This window comes from Silurus meridionalis, chromosome 9, assembly GCF_014805685.1.
Source record: "Silurus meridionalis isolate SWU-2019-XX chromosome 9, ASM1480568v1, whole genome shotgun sequence".
NCBI lineage: Eukaryota > Metazoa > Chordata > Actinopteri > Siluriformes > Siluridae > Silurus > Silurus meridionalis.
In genome coordinates this window covers 14,521,490-14,542,557 of record NC_060892.1, presented here as the reverse complement: position 1 = coordinate 14,542,557, position 21,068 = coordinate 14,521,490, and the positions used below count along the sequence as shown (strand labels likewise).

The window sequence follows — 21,068 nt, the reverse complement described above, 5'->3', positions numbered from 1 at the left end:
GCTGATATGGTGATAATGGGTTTTTATTTATTTATTTAATTCTTGATACTGATTGTCTGGAGGTGCTGATTAATTTGTTGCCTGAACTACTGTCAGAGTTGCTGTTAGTTTTATTTCTGTGCTTGTTTTAATTTATTGACTATTTATACCTATACGGAAGGAGTCTCCAATAATTTTTTATTTTTCAAGATTTCTCTCATGAACAGACATGACTACATTTGAGATACAATACAGGGGCAAGTGTGCATCTGCTCTAATGAAAATAATGACTTGTTTTACAGGCTTTCTGGAAGATACATATGAAAATTAAACGGATACATATTATGCCTTGTCCTTATTGTGAATAAAAAGTAATTAATTAAGGTCAAATTGCTGTAGTATAAGAGCAATAAAAACTCAACTTTGTGACAGAAACTGTATACCGTATTTTCCGGACTATAAGCCGCTACTTTTTTCCCACGCTTTTCCTACTTTTTTTAACTCTGTTAAATCAGATGCGCTCCCACTGAATCGGGCCGCACCACATCATAAATATGGATGAGGTTCCTCTGACATTTAATAAAAGGTTCGGAGAGAGGTTCAGAGGTTCCTCTGAAAAAAATGCACTTCACCTGTGTTCTGAGCTGCACGGCATCAGGAGAAAAGCTTCACCGATGGTGATTTTAAACGCACGATGATGCCAAAAGATAAACTTGTTGTGAAAGGAAGGAGGAAGACAGTGAACAATGACTTTCTTGGTAGACTACTGTTTAGATATAAGCCGTGTAACAGACACTGTCTTTCATCAAAGCCTGTGTAAAGTTCATTAATTTCAATGTAGACGGCTTATAGACAGGTGCGGCTTATTTATGTTCAAAATAAAAATCTTTGTACAATTCAGTGGTTGCGGCTTATATTTGGGTGTGCTTAATAGCCTGGAAATTATACTCATTCATTTCCTATAACATGCTTCCACTAATTTTTTTTTTTTTTTTTTTTTTTTTTCCCCACTTTTTTAAATTTTGTGTCTTGTTCATTCTTTCCATATCTGAGCATTCAGTGGCAAATTGGTGTCCTGGTTTTCTCAAACACGTATGTGTTGACAAATCTGAGGAAGGAAATCTCATCTCGTGTCTCCGGTTGTTTGTCATTTTTTACAACTTCTTGTTGCAGGTATCTGTATCCGTAGCAAAGAAGCTTCAGAGACCTGTAAAACAGGTTGCGTGTTGGTGTGTGCGAAAAACATTGTCATGTGACAGTAAGGTTGCAGTGAAGATAAGGAATAAGAATGTCAAAAGCATGTTAATAACTTGCATAATTCGTGAAGCACTCTGCTTTTAGAGAGATTTATTTGTAAGGCAGGAAAGATGAAGAGGGATTTGGCTTGTTCTGTTTGCGCCAGACAGTTGCTATAGTAACGATTCGAGTCTTTGTACGTCATCTTAGCCAAGCTGGATTTAAAGTGAAATTTATAGCGAGAGACCTGGAGTATTATATGGTCAAAATCTATACAAATTTTTACAGCATTTCTTTTCTGTCAGTAAGTGTTTTACAGCAAAGTGGTGAATCCAGAGTCTGTTGTGAGATAAGATGCTAGTTAATTCATAGTGATGAGTAATTAATTTAGCTACTAAGCAGCATGCTTTTGGACAGTCTGAAGAAACCATGAGATCCCTGAGGAAACCTATGTGGATGTATACAATCTACAACATTTTACACACACAATGAATCAATCTTTTGATCAAACCAAGGACCCTGCAGATATGAGACTATTTGATATAAAGCCCTATCTGCCAGTCTCCAGCAGAATATTTTTAATATAAGTGCTGTTATAAAACATTGGTCTACCAACTGTCCAAACTAATATCAAGCGTTGTGACTCCTACATTTTGTGCATCTTCAGCTGCTAAGCTTTTCCTGTTGCTCATTTTTTTTCCTGTGTGGGTTTAGCTTTTATTCAAAAATCTACAGGAATGAATGTATTTTTGTGCCTTCTCTTTCATTTCCAGAACAAAGCATGGCTCATTTTCCCCTGCACCAAAACCTCAAGCCTCAAGCTTAAATACAAAAGTGTTCCTCACAGGGGTCTCATAATAGGCAGAAAAACTATTTTACACACACACACACACACACACACACACAAACACAAACCCTCTGAAAGGCAGATGGTGAACAACACTAATTATTTAGGTTGAATGTTTCAAGTCTGTAATGATGTTTCTTTTGAATACAGCAAGCATGAAACACATCTTTTTTTTTTGATTGTTTAATTGTAGACTACATTTTGGAGGTAAACTGTCACTAGGGAATATAGTAACTGAATACGTTTACATTATTCAGAGGGAATGTACTTTATCAAATAAATTTACAAATATAAAATTGTTTTAAGCCATAAAGGTTAACATCTTGTTCATAAGCAGCACCATATTACACTCCGTCAAAACACACAGTCGAAACTAGATTCCAATGATGTAAGTTAAGGAAAGAGTCACTGAAAGAAGCCATCTGACAGAAATTAAAAGATTAGAGTCACAGCAATTGCCACACTATGAAGAGTGTTCCTTCTTTTGTCCATGGTAGCTTTTGATTAGGATTTTTCAAATCCAGATACTAGATTGTTAAAATTTTGGTTGTTTAATCTTTTTTGACTTTGTCACAGGCAGGTAAAAAAAAGAAAAGGTTTTTACTTGTCATTAGTTTTGACCTGTTACACTCTATGGCCAAAAGTATACCTACATTTGACAATCACAGCAATATGTGGACCTTCTGTAAACTAATGGCACATAGATTTGTCTAGAATTCAAGTGTTCAAACACTGCACTAAAGCACATGCATTGCATCAATCTGAGTAGATGTAAAAAACTCTTAAAATGCTATGTTAATACTGGATTTTTAAATGTACACTACAAATTGTACCAATTCCACATTGTAATGTACTAATTTAAACAGGCCCACTTCTACTGCACATACCTACAAAATGCAAGACGTTTCAGCCTGCATTCTTTCCATTAGGCATTTATTGCTTTCTGTCTTTTAATCGATGCCCGTACCCTTTCTAAAAGTGCTAGGTTGTACAAAGTGCTGTTAATCTTTAAATGAGCTGAATGAGACACCTGACTGCATCTAATGAAAAAAAAAATGCCCTTGTTTTTGAATAACTCCATTTACTCATTTCATGCTGGCACAAAATTGCTTTTAAATTTCTACTGTAGGCACAGTTTTTGCTGGACAGAAATGCAGACTCGGTCTAGACAGAAAACTGAAACATGAATGGGGAAAAATTAGATGCTTTTTAAGATTTGATTGTGGACATGGCCTGAGTCTGGAATAGGATTCATATATGGCTATGGACTACTGTAATTTCTTGGGTATGTGCATAGGGTTCATGGATGTTGGGTCACACTCTATCTTGTCTGTGATGTAGGATTAAATGAATGATCTAAATGTACATTGCATGTGAATTCTATGGAGTGTTTAATCTATCTAGGCAACATAAATGAATAAAAAATATCAGCCTCCAACTTAATTCTAGCTTCTTGACACCATTCTGTGTTTTTTTCGTATTTATTTATTTATTTATTTATTTATTTATTTATTTATTTATTCATTCAATAAATAATTTATTTCAGGATCGGTTATGCAGTGGCTTGGTTTAGCTAACACATTTTATACAGCCAGTTCTTCATTAACCTTGGATAGGCCTTGTTTTAGTGTCGAAAATAACCTCATAGACATGTTGTGCCTCCTTTTCCTGACTCATTTCTTTGTGCCTTTCACTGCCGAGCCTTGAGGTTTCACTTTCCTTCCTTTTTATGCTGCCATCTCGTTCCTCCGTGCAGGGACAAGTGTTGCTACAGAAGCTCCAGTGCACGATTTTCTTGACAGGAGGAGGGAAGTGAATTAAGCCGGCATTATAAATGCCATCTGTTCTATGAAGCAATCTGCTCCGTCGAGCAGCACACATATTTTCTGCACTCCCAGGATTTCTGTTGTTACTGTGCAGGGTGACTGTTTCGAGAACCCACGCATTATTGCGTGCTCTCTCTCTCTCTCTCTCGCTCTCGCTCTCTCTCTCTCTCTCTCTCTCTCTCTCTCTCTCTCTCTCTCTCTCTCTCTCTCTCTCTCACACACACTCCCCCTCCCTGTGTGTGTTTCAGCTGGCAAACAGCACCAAGAATATCTAGCAGCCCTGCTCTCAGCATATCATTTTGCATCGTGGCAAATGCTTCGGCCCTTATTGCTTATCAATACATCCAAAAATAAATCGAGCCAAAGATACACCCAGTTACATAACTTTGTACATACCTTGTAATCAGATCTTTTTTTAAGGCTTTTATTGACTTTGGAAGCCTTGACCTTGTTTAACCTGAAGTGTTTATTGATTGAGTTCTCTTATTTCTGTGTTTTGAAAGCAGTGCTGTATGTTTCACACAGATAAAATAATTCTCATATTGGTTTGTCAAGGTTGATGTAGTGATCGGATTTTGGTGGTAATCGTTATATGCAGAATTGATTTAAAAAATGTTTTATTTTTTTTAGATTATTTCTTACAAAAATATGTAACATTTAAAGCTGCATAAATAGTAGCTGTTATTGTTGAAGATGCACACTTGCATTACAGTTCTTTATTATTAATGTTCAATATCTCACAATAGTGAGTACACCCCTCACATTTCGGCAACCATTGTATTATATGTTTTCAAGGGACAATACTATAGAAAAACTGGATACACTTTAGACTAGTCAATGTGCAGCTTGTCTTTTAAAAATAACTCTACAGCCATTGTTGTCCAACTTCCAACAAAAGTGTGTACACTCTAAATGAACATGTCAAAACTGTGTCCAAAGTGTCAATTTTGTGTGAGCACCATTGCTATCCAGCACTGCCTTTATCCTGCTGAGTATGGAATTCATCAGAGCTGCACAAGTTGGTAGTGGGATCCTCTTCCACTCCTAGACATGAAATCATGGAGCTACTGGATGTTAGACACATGGCACTTCACCACCTTCTGCTTGAGGATACCCCACAGGTACTCAATAGGGTTCAGGTCCGGAGACATACTTGGACACTCCATCAGTTTCCTCAGCAAGGCAGTTGTCATCTTGGAGGCATGTTTAGAGTCTTATAATAGTGAAAAACTGCCATTTGGTAGAGATTTTGAAGAGAAGGCATCATGTTCTGCTACAGAACGTCACAGTACATGCTGGAATCCATGTTTCCCCTCAATGAACTGCAGCTCCTCAGTACCAGCAGCACTCATGCAGCCCTAGACCATGATGCTACAACCACCACCACCACCATGCTTGACTGTAGGCAAGACACAATCTTCTTGGTACCGTTTACCAAGGCGTTGCCACAAATGCTGGACACAAAATCTGAACCAAACAAGTTTATCTTTGTCTCATCAGACCACAGGACATGGTTCCAGTAATTCATGCTCCTCGACAGGTTGTCTACAGCAAACTGTTTGCAGTCTTTCTTGTGAAACAGCTTTAGAGGAGTCTTCCTTCTGGGACGACTGCCATGTAAACTGACTTGTTGCAGTGTGCGCTGTATGGTATGAGCACTGACATGCGGGCCTTCTGCTTCTGCATCCTCTAAAGCAATGCTGGCAGCACTCATGCCTCACTCAATTTTCTTTCATGGACCCTTGTGAGGTCTGTTCCGATTGGAGCTGGTCTTGAAAAACCTCTGTATGACCCTGACCACTGCACTGTAACACAGTTTCAGGGTGTTACACATCTTCTTATAGCCTCGGCCATTTTTGTGGAGAACTGCAATTCTAATTCTCAAATCCTCAGGGTTCTTTGCCATAAGGTGTCATGATAAACTCCAGAGGTCAGTATGAGAGAATTGTACTCAAAGCACCAAATTCTAACTGCTCTAATACAAGATACACAAATATGTATGTTCCTGTGAAGCAGTTAAAAACATGAACATGATAAATCCGACATGTGGCTTTGCATAGTTAAACATCGTACAGCTGTTATCACTTAGGGTGTACTCACTTTTGTCGCCAGCTATTTAGATAATAATGGCTGTATGTTGGCTAGATGGGTCAGAGCGTCTCCAAAGCTGTAGCTTTCTAAGTAAACATTTTCTTTTACTTTACACAATGTTTATTGACTATTCACATTTCAATACTAGCTAGTGAACTAAATACACCTGGCTCCTTAGTGGTACTGTAGTTTGAGATACAAATATCCATGTTTCTTGTTAAATTTACACTTTTAGATCCTTTTTTAAGCTTGGATCTAATTAAAATGGATTCGTATGGGTTATTAGTCAATGTTTTTTTTGTTGACAATACATAATTGCTCTTTTTTTTTATTCTTGTTATTAAGATCAACAATGCATCTTCCCATTATCCCTTTGATATTTGTGGGTGACATCCTGTAGTTTTACCTCATACTTCCCCAGTATCTTCCTGAAAAACAAACAATAGTAAGGTACTTTTCCACAGTGAGCATTTCTGTTTTTTTATAGTTTTATTGCACACTCCTGCTCTCCCACTTCCCGGTGCTCTGATTTGTGCTCTGCAGGACCTTGAATGCCCCAAACTGGGCCATTTGGATATTGACTATCTGTGCTATTGAGTGATGCTGCTGGAAATGAGTATGTCCTGAACCACAGAGCTTTCGGGCTACTTTATACAAGTGTACAGGAACATTCTGTTCAGGCCCAAAGCTTGGCCCAGTGCCTGAGGTTTTATTGTGTTGCAGTTAACATGCATAGTAACTCAGCCTTATCTAGCTGTTTTAACTATGTTATGGCATTAATTTATAATTAACCAATAAAGCTGGCTTTCCTTTCATGTTTTACAGTAAAGGGTGAGTTCTCGGTCAGATATATTGACATGAATTGCATTACATGCAGACATAGCCATCTAGTAAAACAGTTATTATTGATTTGGTGTAGGTGCCTTATGAGTCATAGGTCAGTAATTAAGAAGTGCGAAACTAAGCTGAGTTTCCAGTCATAAGTGTTATGGTTAGGCACCAGTCATAAGCTTTGAAAAAGCTTGGTGTGATTCAGATCGCAGAGAGCTTGTCACAAATCACATGCTTTGCAGTGAGACTCAGAGAAACACAAGCACTGCAGTAAGGGTCATAACCTTTGTATCCTATGTTCAGTCATAAGTCTTAACCTCTGTATTAAATTAAGTCATTATTCATATTCATATTCATATGATTATTATTATTATTCATAACCTATGTAGTCCAAAATGATTGAGTCATAAGATTTGCAGTCAGTTGAGTCATATTTTGCAAACAGAGTTAAGCTACAAGTCTGGAAGCTTTGCTGTTCAAGTTGAGGCATGATTCATAACCCATGTTGGAGATTTGTGCTTATTTAGCCACAAGGTAGTTAGTAAGGTACTGATGTAGGGTGAGAAGGCCCAACGTTTAGTTCGCATTCCAATTTAAGATATTCCACACCAACTCATGTAAACCATATCTTCATTGTCATGCTAGAACAGGTTTGGCTCTCCTAGTTCAGGTAAAAAATGTTATGTTGCCACTTTTGGCTTCCAATAACATACAATTGCGTGCCTTCAACTTTTTGACGGTTTGAGGAAGAAACACATATATGGCTGGAAAAGTCAGGTGTCCCAAAACTTTTGTCCATAGTGTTTGAGGTTGAAGCCAAATGTTTGTATATAGAGAACACATTTAGGAACTTTCTAAATATAAGAACAGCGGTAGACTGGAAATATTAGGTTAATTAGGTTGTTAAAACTTTGGGCCTTCTGCATGAAGAGTTGTAAGTTCAAATCCCAGTATCACAAATCTGCCGCTTGTTGGCCCTTTGCGAAAGACCCTCATTCCTGCTCAGTTGTATAAATGAGAATGTAAGTTGCTTTGGATAAGGGTGTCTGACAAAACAGCATAAATGTAAAATATACTGCATAACTACATTTAAGAAATAATAAACCTGTTTTCTTAGTTTGTTTAGTCATTTTCTTTTATTGCCTGTGTTTGTGTGTTGCGCCTCATGTAAAACGCAGCCTGCTGATGATGATCTTACCTCAGATGCCATGAATCGAATTGTTTTTCACTTCAGGTTTTGATGACCTTAGCATGTGTTATTTATTCACTTATTCATTTATTAGTATGACCTTCTGTAATCTCAAAGCTGTAGCGGTGCTCTGCACTATTTTATTGAACTTTTAGTTGCGCTGCCTTGGTCCATGGTTGCAGTAATAAAGTCTGTGTGATGTACAGCACGGTGTGCAGTGTTGCATGATATGTTACACTGACTCATTACATGTCTGCAGCACACTACTGGATTTTCAAATACCTGAAAACACTGTAGTTCTCGTATGAAGTTACATTCCAGTAATTGCAAGTCTTTTCATCTAGCGTTGGGGTTGACAGCATACAAGATGCCACCTAAAGCAATCGCTATGTAACACTGGAGTGCTATTGTCTCTTTTTTTTTTTTTTTTTTTCAGATCTATACATCAGTAGCATTCAGCAAGAGTTCATTTAGTTTTTGCCTCAGCTATATTTTTAAACCTGTGCAGGTGATTATTTATTTATTTAATTTTTTTCTGCTTAAAAATGTCATGAAATTTGGGTGTACAGGATGATTGTTGAGTGGTAGATAAAGAACTTTCTCTAAGTGACTGTTGCATTTTAGCAAAATATTTGTGCTTATTATTATTTTTATTACCATCATCATCATCATCATCGTTGTTTTTTTTTAAATTGTTTTTGGGATTTTTTTTTTTTTTTATGTAATGTTGCCTGATTTGCTGTATATAATATATTTGTAACATTTATGCAAATTTTCCTTTTAATTCTCCTTATGGCTTGATAGTGGAGTACAGTAAATGGTCAGCTCCAGGGGAGTTTCATAGAATCATAGAATCACCTGAAATGACTAGATCACAGAACACAGAAATAATTGTTTAAAGGTCTGTTGTTGCATGTGTATAGCAACCGAAGGAGGGAGGGAGGGGGAGAGAAAGAGAATCCTATCCACATTTGTTAGACAATACAAGACTAGGCAATACCTACTAGAAATTTCCATGTAATATTGCATACTTCATTCTGTCCTCATGCACTTCATGTGCTTATAAAGTATTTTATTGGGTGGTGCATTTTAAAAGGGCCAATCATTATGATGCTGACAACAACTTTTTGTATTCTGATGGTTTATGACAAGGACAAATGCATATGTGTAAAAGGACTTTTTTCTAGTGGTTTCTTGTGTTTAGAAACTTGTTAATGTGATTCTTCCTTCTCATACATGGTTCATTCTCCGAGTTTTAACAAGAAACACTGTATGTAATTTTTCTCTCTCTCTCTCGCTCTCTCTCTCTCTCTCTCTCTCTCTCTCTCTCTCTCTCTCTCTCTCTCTCTCTCTCTCTCTCTCACTTACTTAAATTTTTTTCCTCTTCCCAAGACAGAAGAAGAGATTCAACGGCATAGAAGAACGGGAATAGTACGTCATTTACATGTTCACTCTCCTTAAAAAAATTCCTGGGCTGCACCTCTTTTTCTAACTGGTGAACTAACAAACGCTTTTCTTCCTCCTGTAGGGTGTGTTGTGTGTTTGGGAGGGTTGCACTGATGTCTGCTGCACATTCTCCGAGTGTTTGACCTTTTGACTTTTCCTAACATACCGCCGCTAAACTGTTATTTATGACAATTTGTGTGTGTGCATGTGTTGGCACTGGTATGGTGGTAAGCTTTCCTTATAAGCAAATGTGATTTCTCATTACTATTTTTCGTGTGTGTGTGTGTGTGTGTGTGTGTGTGTGTGTGTGTGTGTGTGTGGGTAGAATCAGTTGTCCCCATTAAAACAGAAACATACACAGTTTTTACCTTCTGGTACCTTTTTTTTTTTTTTTTCGCTCAAAAGCAAGTGTGTGGGAATGTGTGTAGGCTGGTGTGTGTATGCCTCCTAACATACTTATCTTATTCTGCCTGTCTAACCTAAATGACCGCAGTACAAGAAAGGAAAAGGGTAACTATGAGCCTGTGCGAAGGTAAAAATCAATTCACAAAAATTATGGTACCCCCCTCCCCCCAACTTGTGTTACTTGTATTCCCAGCCGATTTATTTTCTCTCTACGGCTACATTTAATGCTCTTCATTTGTGGGTCCCCTCTCCCTGTGAATTGCATAGTGAAATTCTTGGTAGATGTGACCTTTTTGGAAACCTCACTCACCCTAACAGAGACGTATTTAAAACCATCTGTTGTCTATTGTCCTCTTTAGGATCGCTGGCAAAATCAGATTAGGACATTAAGAGGTCTTGTCGATGAAGCATGCATCCTCGTGGCTTATTTTAAGCATTCTGCTGCTCTAGACAAATATTTCGGTTGACTGACTCGTCCTCGGGCAGCAGTAGGCACTCTAAATCAAATGTATTGCTTTCTAAAAGCAACTACACTCTTTGACAAGGTTTTTTAGTTGTTCCTCAGCGAAATTACAACCGTCTTCCTGTTAGAAAGCATTCTAATTATCCAGTAAAGTCTTAAAACTATTCTAGACTATCTTTAAAATGCCAGACTCTGGATGTTCAAAAAAAAACAAAAAACAAAGACCAATAATTTAGTATTATGCAACCTGTTAAAAAACATGGGATATATATCCTATAAGGGTTTACATTGAGACAAGGACAACAAAACAGCTTTAAACTAGTTGTTCATATTTGCATATAATTATATTTAAGTTTTTCAAATTTTGAGGTTGTTGTCGCTATCCATTCTGTTTACTTATTTGTTTAGATGTGACATTGTGTACACATCTTTCTTACTTTCCAGAAAGTACAATTTCAAGCAGAGTTCTTACACTAGCTAGCTAGATACATTTCCATTGTGTCTTTATGCCGTAAGCATGCAAAATACAAACACATTAAATAATGAATAATAAAAGTAATAAAAGTTCACTTACCCGTTATAAAATGTATATACTGAGAAAGTAAAGCCAGGACCCCCCCAGGACCGGGTGACCCTGTTGACGACTGTGTTTTAGTCAAACTGGTATATTCTGCAACCTTAGTAGGAGTGGTTGGTACATGACAAGAAGTCACTAACTAGTATATTAAATGTGCTCAAGGATATAAGAAAAAACTTATTATATGAATAATGGTATGACGCATTGACAGAATGAGTATAAATATTGAACAATGCACTTTACTTATATTTAAATCAAGAATTCAGCGATGAAGGGGTGTGTGTGTGTGTGTTTCTTTACACCAAACCTGCTTCAAACAGCCTGAAATGGTCACCGGGGAGTCTGGTATGATCCCTGTATGTAGGATGTTGATGTCTTGATGTAGTTTGTGGCTTTAAAAAAAAATCAACACGTGCCAGTTTGCTTTAAGTCAGTGTGTATTTAACTAACCATAATAATTCATAACTAATATGCTTATGTACACAGCAAAATCTTTGCTTATCTTGTAAGTTGGTTAAAAGCCTACTGTGTTTCGTTGTTTAAATTTCCAACCAAAATCCTGAGGTAAATCTAATTTCTATATGCAAGCATTAAAACTTAAGTAAGGAGCTATATTTCTGTGTGGTGGCCTGGAAAACCCATCACCAAATTTAGCCAAAATAAAATGTTGTTTTTCAAAAATTTCAGAAGTCTGTATGCATCATTTAATATATATATATATAAAATATAAAATATGTAGCATACTGTAGGAATGAAATCTACTAGTGCGGGTAATTTGTGTATGTGTATATATTATAGTGTGTTGAAAGATCGGAAGAAACAAAGAATAGAATGTCATTAACGTTAACATTAAAATTAAAGATTGGGTAATGTAAAGGGTTTTTCCCAGGTCGCCATTTCGGTTTCATACAATACATTTGACACATTCCTCATAAGTGTCAACACTCAAATCTTTCCACACTTTAACCTACATTTGCATGAATGGACTTTCAGCCTCCTCAGTCCAATTTTAGTGCTCCTGAAAGACTTCAACTTAACCTTTGCATTTAAAAAAAGAACATCATGTGTATTTGCTTTGAAATTTGCTTTTGACCGCCTTTCCTTTTTTCTCTCCCTATTTTCTTTTAGCGTGGCTTCAGCATTGCATTCAGAGACTCCAGATCGCTACGAGCGGCTCACGTCTGTCTCCAGCTCCGTGGATTTCGAACAGCGAGACAATGTAAGAAATTAGTGGGGTTTTGGTTTTTATTTATTTCTTTTTTTTTTCCCCTCTCTTCCCCCCCAAGCTTGTACAGTAGTTGCTGTTGTCTGACCATTTACCACTCTGGCTTGGGTGTTGGTTTGGGGTTCACTTGAGGTCTGTTCTCTGTTAAATAATGCATGATTAGAAAGCCTAGCTGCAGTCTTGGAGTGTATGTGATATTCGATCAAAATTAAAGAAAAAGGCTGATAAGTAATGATTCCTGGTTCTCTTGAGTTACTTAAAGAAATCTATATAGACACTTTAATTTCAATTAACAGTAAACAGTTCAACTTGAATGTAAAATCGTTCCAAAATGGTTGTGCAGAAAGACATCAAGCTTTTTATATCAACAGTTTGATAAAGGATTGATTTAGGAGCAGTACAAACACTAACAAAGTAAATCCTTGATATTGCACAATAATAGTATTCGATACAGTATTAAAGATATGCTCTGGATTCGCATATGGTCAAAGTCCTAAAAATATAGTAAACATAAAGTGTAATATATCTGTGCTCATCTGCCCTCACTTTGAAAAATTAATATGCTTTTTCTTCCTTGTGGTTGTAAAGAGTGCTAATTGGACACCCTGTAGCTATTTTTGAATTTTTCTGGGTATCCTCCCTTAGCTCTGTCTTTAAGAGTGATGTTCACTGGATTTCATTCATTCATTCGTTCGTTCATTCATTTGTATTACATTGGGGTCAAATATATTGAATGTACCAGGGAAGGGAGCTGTCTGTCTGAATCTCATTATCTAATCAGATTTAAATATAAATAAAAAATGTACAGGACACAGAGATGTAATCATAGTCAAGATCATATTCAGGGTTTTTTTTACAGATTTTCAATGTTGTCAGTGTTGTTCTTCTTTCCCACAGTACAAGTCACAGTCAATACATTTGGCACAACTTCAGTTGTATAAGGACAGCAGTAAGAAAAGCAGCAGTTGCACTCAAACCACTGAAATTTTTGCCCTGTGTCTGAGATTTCTTACCTTATGCTGCTGTAATATGTTTGGTTGATTTAAGGAATTGCATGAAAGATCAAGAGTACCGGTGTTCTTATTATGTTGTTGTATATTTAATAGGAGTGCGACTATACAAAACACACGGTTCAGTATGTTCCTCTGTTTTTAGGTCCCATTTCTGCTAAATTTCAGTACAGATGGGGAAAGTAATGCAAAACATAAAATTGCTTGTAAACATCAGCAGTTTACATTTTTTAAAACGATGAAAAAAATGCATTTTTGTGTTAAATAGAAAATATAATATATAAAACATGTAAGTAGAATAAATCAAATTATTGCAATAAAAAATTTTATTATATTGAATAAATTGAGTATATGTCCATATCACTAGATAGCTACACTGCACTACTCCATCCAGATCGGAAACGCTATTTATACTGCTCATGTGAGAAAACTCGGATGTTCTGTTCATGTTCAAAATTGGTGACTTCCTGTCACTGCCAACGTTTTTACAACAGTCTAGCAATAATGGATTTATAGTCAATTTAATCAATATAAAAAAGTGTATTAAATTAATTAAATTTATTCTATTTTAGTTTTATATATTAAATTTTTTGTGAGTGAGAGGCAGAGACTAACTTTAATGTTTGTGAGGGAACTTTGAACTATGTTTCTCACTCAGAATAAGAATTGCATTCGGTACACATGTGCACCATACTGAAAATCCTGTACTGAAACGGTTCAGTACGAACAAATCTATTATTACACCACTAATATTTAACATGACATTCTTTTGAGTTTTAAATCACAAGCAAAAATTGCTAACAGGGCATGTCTGATAAATGTCTTGTGAGTTGTGTTAGTTATGTTTCTGGTCTTCAACAATTATATATAAACAGTTTAGTTAAATTAATCAACACATCTCACGAGGCACACTCTGTTCTGTCTTTCTCTCTGGCTGCCATCCATTCATCCTATCACAGATGAGCGATCACACTTGCTGCATGCTTATAAGATAATTTATAAAGTAGCATATGCTCCAGCTCCTGGCCTTCTCCTTCTCCTTTAGCTCTGTGCATAAACTACGTTGCTGATGATCTTGCACTTTTCCGCATTGCTGATTAGGGCACAAAAAAAAGCCTGCCGTGGGTGGAAGTGAAAGAGTTCTTCAATGGAACAAAAAGACCAAAGAAACACTTTCAGTCTCTTAAACTGTCAGACGAAAATGCTGAGTAATTGTGGCACAGATTGTGGATGTGGAGGTTCAGTAGTGAGCACAGTGACGTTTGTTTTCTACTGCGTGACTGGCGTTCTTCCAGTAATCCTGATCCCCGCAGCCAGGCTTCATGTGGTTGCTTCAGGTCATGCAGCTACGTCACATAGCTGTGTCACTCTTCACTAGTTAATCAGGCCTCGGTTCTTACCTTTATACATGCACAAATATCAGCTAGGTGCTTACTAAAGACTTTTGTTTTGCATGATTATTGTCTTCGTGTGAATTATCTTTATGTATGTTGACGCACACCATTTGTTTTCTCTGCCTATGCTCGTGACTCACATTTGTCTCCGCTCTCCCTGCAGGGTTTCTGCTCCTGGCTGACCGCCATTTTTCGAATAAAGTAAGTGTTTTTTTTTTTTATTATGCTGAGCGTGCTGTTAGTGGCCAAGCTAGCTTGGTGACTGCTTGTTTTTTTTTTTTTTTTTCATTTAGCTGTCTGTCTATATTATTCACCATTTTAATGCATAGTTCTTTGATAATGCGTTCAGGTTTAACTGAACTAACTTTATTTTTATATTTATTTTATTTTATTTTTTTTATTTATTTATTTTAACATTAACATTTTATACTTATATCTCAAGCCATAGTCTTTGGAAAACAAATCAAAAGAATATTATTACATTTCATTGTTTTTGTAAGACTTTTGTGTTCCCCCAATTAAATGAAAAGAAAAAGAGGAAAAAGAGAATAAAAAAAAATCGATTATATATTTCCAGGAGGAGAAGGGTTTTTTTTTTTTTTTTTAATACAATAATTAAAAGACTGGAAGATGTGAATGTTAAAACTTTCCATAAATTTTATTCCACTGTTAAATGACTTAAAAACAATTCTAGATATTTAATAAAGTGTCTTCATACAGGCATGTTATTCCAGTTATAATTTGGAAAGGCCACACCCACAAGAGGCAGACTGTCACTTGATCGGAAGATCTAAATATTATTGGGGAATATTAGTATCACTGTTTGAAAGAGGGATTTTGTTCAGATTATTTTCACTATTAATATTTGGACATTGTGCTACCTTTTAAAGACACATGAATTATAAAACACTGCTATAAATGACAAATTATTATTCCTTTTAGTCTGAGGGTGAAATTTTGTGTGTGTGTGTGTGTGTGTGTGTGTGTGTGTGTGTAGGGATGAGGAGATCCGTGAAAAGTGTGGTGAGGATGCAGTACACTACCTTTCCTTCCAGAGGCACATCATCGGGCTACTGGTGGTGGTGGGCGTGCTGTCAGTGGGCATCGTTCTGCCCGTTAACTTCTCTGGAGACCTGCTGGGTGAGTAGAGCGCTGCCGAGTGGACACGCACTCAGAAAAAAGACAACAGTGCAGAATAAACACAAGTGAATCTTTTATATTGTTTGTCATACTCTTTGATAATGAAGCACTCCCCATCCCCCAACCAAAAAAAGGTCAGAAATCAATACAATCCAACCTAAACATTGAGTGAACATGATCGTAGAGTGAATATCAATTATTAGACATATGATTAAGCTCATATAGATATTTGATCACCTAGTATTTTATTTTAGCTACGTACTTACGAAGAGTTACCCATTTTCATATCATTTGTTCCAGGTCTGTCTTTTCTCTGTCTTTTTCTCTATTTGTTGTCTCCAAAGCCCAAACGTCTATTTGGTTATTTAGACCAATTTTTATTTATTTTTAGTAATAGAACTTTATTTCTAAAGGAAATCTGACCACTCGTGGTTATTTTACACACTCTGTGGTACTGTTGTCACAAAAATGTGCTCCTGTAATTTTTTTTTATTATTGGGGTAAATATGCTTTATGTGAGAGGTGGGGAGAGAAGACAGTGGGGTTTTTTTTCTTTTTTTTTTTGGAAAAGCTTGTACATATTTTTTGTCCGGTTTTTGCTGCTGCTCGATGTGATGCAGGAATGTGCTATAGCATATTCTTGAATCTTCCAGAGAATTATGGGTGATCAGGTGTCTCTAAAGTTGGTTAAATATTATTAAGGAGTCGGATTCTGTTTCCATTTCAGAGCGATACTTCACAAATGTCTCCAAAGTGATTAAATGTGTACCTCAGCTGCAAACTGCTAACAAGCTAGAGTTTGCACTTATTCTTGCCCTGTTGATGTCCTCGTTAAATCGTGTCCTGTCCTTCAGTGCAGCTGTAGATTATCATGCGCTGAAGCTTAACCTCAACAGTAATGGGATTGTACTTGTGGGCGAGTGGGCTAATTGGGAGCCAGGTCGAAGGAATGTCAGAATCAAGGGATAAATTTAACAGAAGTAGGTGGTAGGATGGGAATGGAGTAGAGAGAGCTGATGATTACAGGAAAATCGCATTCCTAAGTGTTTTTGGAACATCAAACAAGTCTTTGAATTTTTTTTCCTTTTTGAATATCAGACCTATATAGAGTACTGTATTTTTCGGACTATAAGCTGCTACTTTTTCCCCACGTTTTGAACCCCGCGGCTTAAACAACGAAGCGGCTAATTTATGGATTTTTCCTGAGTTTTTCCCAGTTTCACAAACTTCAAGGCAAAAAAACGAACCCCATAACATTAGACCAATGAAATTTCCGAACGGAAACGAAAAAACGCACCTCACCTGTGTTCTGAGCTGCACGGCATCGGGACAAAATTTTCCACCGGTGTTGATTTTTATACGCACGACGATGCCAAAAGATAAACTCCAGAGAGAAATAGTTGTGAAAGGAAGGAGGAAGACAGTGAACAATGACTTTCTTGGTAGGCTACTGTTTAGATACAAGCCGTTGTAGCGCTTTGAGTCTGGGTGAAGGGAGAGATCACTAACTCCAGTTGCAAATGAAATCTTATAAGCACAGACAGGTTTCCAAAACTCGTGCTTTTTTATTTTTCTTGGCAACATCGTTATGGGTTAGTCAAAGAAACTTAGAAATGAGCATCAGAAAATAATAAGGACATAATCCTCAGTCTCCACACACACACACGCGCAGTAATAGCGGAAGAATGCAGTGCAGGCTATTCCCAAAATGCCGCTCTGCTCTTAAAGCCACAACATATTTCACCCTTTACACCGTGTAACAGACACTCTCTTTCGGTAAAGCCTGGGTAAAGTTCATTAGTTTCAGCGGCTTATACACAAGGTGCGGCTTATTTATGTTAAAAATTTAAATATTTGTAAAATTCAGCTTATACAAGGGTGTGCTTTATAGTCCGGAAATTACGGTGTATATATTTAATGAGAGCTTCTCTAACTCATTAATTACTCATTTATAAAGAAGATTGCTTTTTTGTTAAAGCAATGCAAGTTTTGCACATGCCCAACATTTGAGACTTCGAGCTCCTGTTTTTACACCTTACAGTAGTCATAGTTTTTTTTATATACTTAATGCCTAAGATATTTGCATTTGAAATAATCATAATCGTGAGTGTTGGACACATCATTGGTGTATGATTGTAGTACTGGACTGTTATTGGACTTTCTAAAGCGCACCACCTCATCTATTGCTTACTCTCTGGACTCTGGTCAGTGTTTACACAGGAGAAATTTCCTGTAATCAGACTTCGACAGTGCTTGAACTGATACTGCTGAGCTCCCCAATCAAATCATGAAAATCGCATGTGTATTTCACGCCTCTGAGGTTGCCGGATTTCATCATGCCGGATAATGAAGTTATCCAATCATGTATAGACCACTAGCTTCAAACATGATCACTTGCATTTCAGTTAGTTTCTTTTCTTGTCCACAGAGTGGAAATTTGCCTTTGGCTTCACCATGGAATACAAATCAAGAACATCAAATACCCTAAAAACACAAGCATAAATAAAAATAAAAATAAATACACAAAGTGTATATACATTTCATCATTTCATTGTGCAGCTGGCACAAATAAGAAGTAATACACATTTTTCCTTGCCTGTGGTTGAGACAAAACTTGAGACAAAAAGTAGAAAATGTGGACTAAAGAAAAAAATAAATAAAATAAAAATATGATAATAATGCATTCTAACACACTGCTATATAAATAAGCATGGCATTTTGCCTCATATACATTTTAATCACAAGTAGCCCTAGTTGCAATTAAATTAATCACAGCTTTAATTAAATAAAATGTAATTAATTACATATATGGCTTTCACTCATTAATAAGCAACTTATAAAATAGCACTTGATCCAGGACAGAATGATTTTATTTTTCTAAGAAGACAGTTACTAAAGATTTTTAATATTTAAATGGACTAAATCAAAGTCAGGAAATATCACATAAATTATTGTTGTTTCCACTACAAACACAATAGCAAACCATCAGCTGTTAAAATGTTTTACCAAATTGTTTCCAGTGAACAGTCTGTCTGTGCACATTATTAAATCATTTTTATCAAACCAAAGAAACCATTGTAGGATTTTCTTGGGATCTGGATGCTTTTTTTGAATGATGTTATAATAGTCCATGTTTGTATCTAGTAGATACCAATATGTGATCTACATGTTACCAGAGGTGTTCTATTGGTTTTACAAGCAATATGCAAAATATGATACCAATAGAGGGTAAAAAAAATTGCTAATAAACACCCACAGTGATAACAGATTCCATAAAAAAAGAAACAATAAAATGACTATTATTACCTGTAAAACTATAACACATTCTATGAGGCTCTATTTTTTTTTTTTTTTTATTTATTATTATTATTTTTTCCCTTCTCCAGAAGGATTAATTCTGCTCCTCGTTTGAGTTGATATAAGTTTATGGTCAGGTTTATGTATAATGTGTATAATTTTAGAATTAAGTCCTCTTTACACATTCATAACACATCAATAAAAATAGGCTTCTATTTCTACAAACCCTTTTTCTCAGTCTCTAAATAATTTTCTCTCTATTTTTATCAGTTCATCTTCTGTTTTCTGTTTTACACACGTTTTATGCTACAAATCTACCGCAGCTCACTTATTACTAATTAAGTCTAATAAAAAAGGAATCTAGATTGTTCTCTGTTCAATTAATGAAACCTGACTCTTCTTTCTTTCTTTTTTTTTTTTTTTTTTTTTTTTAGAAAACAACGCGTACAGCTTTGGCCGCACAACAATCGCAAACCTGAAATCAGGGTGAGCATTCATACTTTTACATGAGAGACAATTGAGTTGATTGACTTGAATGCTGATAGATTTGATGTTGTTGCTGTCTTACAGGAACAACCTGCTGTGGTTGCACACGTCTTTTGCGTTCCTGTACCTCCTCCTCACTGTCTACAGCATGAGGCGCCACACCTCAAAGATGCACTACAAGGAGGACGACCTGGTGAAGTTTTATTTATTTTTATTTTTTTAAACAATAATCAAAATTCAATATGAAACAACGTTGTGTTTATCTAATTTTGTAAATGAGCTCATTGCTAGACAGGAGCTGTGGTAGAAGACTAAGTCTTTTATACACTTAGACTTGTTTAGAATTTTTTAAATAGTAGGTTTCCTGAAAATGTATAAATAAATTCATAATTACCACTGGAATGACTGTTCAGTGGTAAAGCTTGATAAGTTTCCGAATCTTCAGACTTTTGATTTTGCACTCGCATGACAAGAATTATTTGCTTTGTCTTACAACCTTGACTTGAAAGGTTGTGAAAATGAAATGTAACTTGTGTCGTTCTTAATCATTTCTAACAGCAAATTGCTGAGGCTGAAAATCAAAAAATACTTTAAGCCTTTACTGTACTTCACATGCAGTTCTAAGAAAATGTCAGCGGTAAAAGAAACTGTAGTACTTTTCCGCCATCATGGTGTGAATTGTTTTGTTTTTTTCGACAGAACTCAGTGTTTTAATCCCTTACTTATTCACATTTCATAATAACACATGTAATAACATGTAAGTACACTGCCTGGCTTAAAAAAAAAAAAAAAGTCCCACTCGCTTGTCATTGTTTTGACATCCTTACGCATCATCACATTTATTTCCATCCAGACTTGCATTTTGTGATTGGCTGAGATCTTGTATTGAGGATTGAAGAGTTGAACCATTTCATAAAGTCTTCTTGAGCACATCCTACAAGACTGTCGCTTAGGTTAAGGTCAGGACACAGTGGTGGTCTATTTATGTGTTCAAATAATTCATTATGTTTCGTGAAGCACTTCGATAAGTCTTCCTGAAATATGTGTTGGCAAAGAAATAATGATGGAATAGCCTGGTCGTTCAGTACATTCAGGTTCGCGGCTGATTTCATTTTATTGCCACATAATGTGGCTGAGTTGGGCCATGACCATTTAAAGCAACCCTAGATCATTACACCGCCTCCAATAGATTGTGCAGTACGGACTATGCTTGATTGCTGCACCTTATATGCGCCTCCTTTCTTGCCCATCATCACTTTGGAATTGGATACATTTGGGCTCATGAGACCATGTCACCTGATTAGTCTGACTACCAAGTTATTTTCTTGTCTAATCCTTTAAGTTCTCTTTGCATTGTGTATGTGAAAATGCTCTTTTTTGGCTATTATACATTGCAGTACACTCTACTGTTACATTTTTACATCCTTGTGACCTTGCCAAGCATTTAAAGTTTAAATTTGTTTAAATGAAAAAATAATTTTTTGGAAAATTTCAGTGATTACACTAATTTAGTCCTTAGTTGTTTTCTTAATTGATCATTTCCCCCCTTTTGCACCGGATATTTAGGAAATGCAAAGCTAAATTGTAGCCATCTGAAGCATTGATTATGGCAGTAATAATCCAGTC

At 36.2% G+C, this 21,068-nt stretch overlaps 1 protein-coding gene across 1 annotated transcript in view; it reads left to right on the top strand.

Moving 5' to 3' along the window:
* The window catches only part of LOC124391275 (CSC1-like protein 2), a 55,162-nt gene that overhangs the window by 18,822 nt on the left and 15,272 nt on the right, over positions 1–21,068 (top strand). Inside the window, 6 exon segments of the mRNA XM_046857747.1 lie at positions 9,392–9,430; positions 12,019–12,109; positions 14,683–14,720; positions 15,517–15,659; positions 19,391–19,442; positions 19,527–19,635. Coding sequence (XP_046713703.1) covers positions 9,392–9,430; positions 12,019–12,109; positions 14,683–14,720; positions 15,517–15,659; positions 19,391–19,442; positions 19,527–19,635 — 472 coding nt within the window.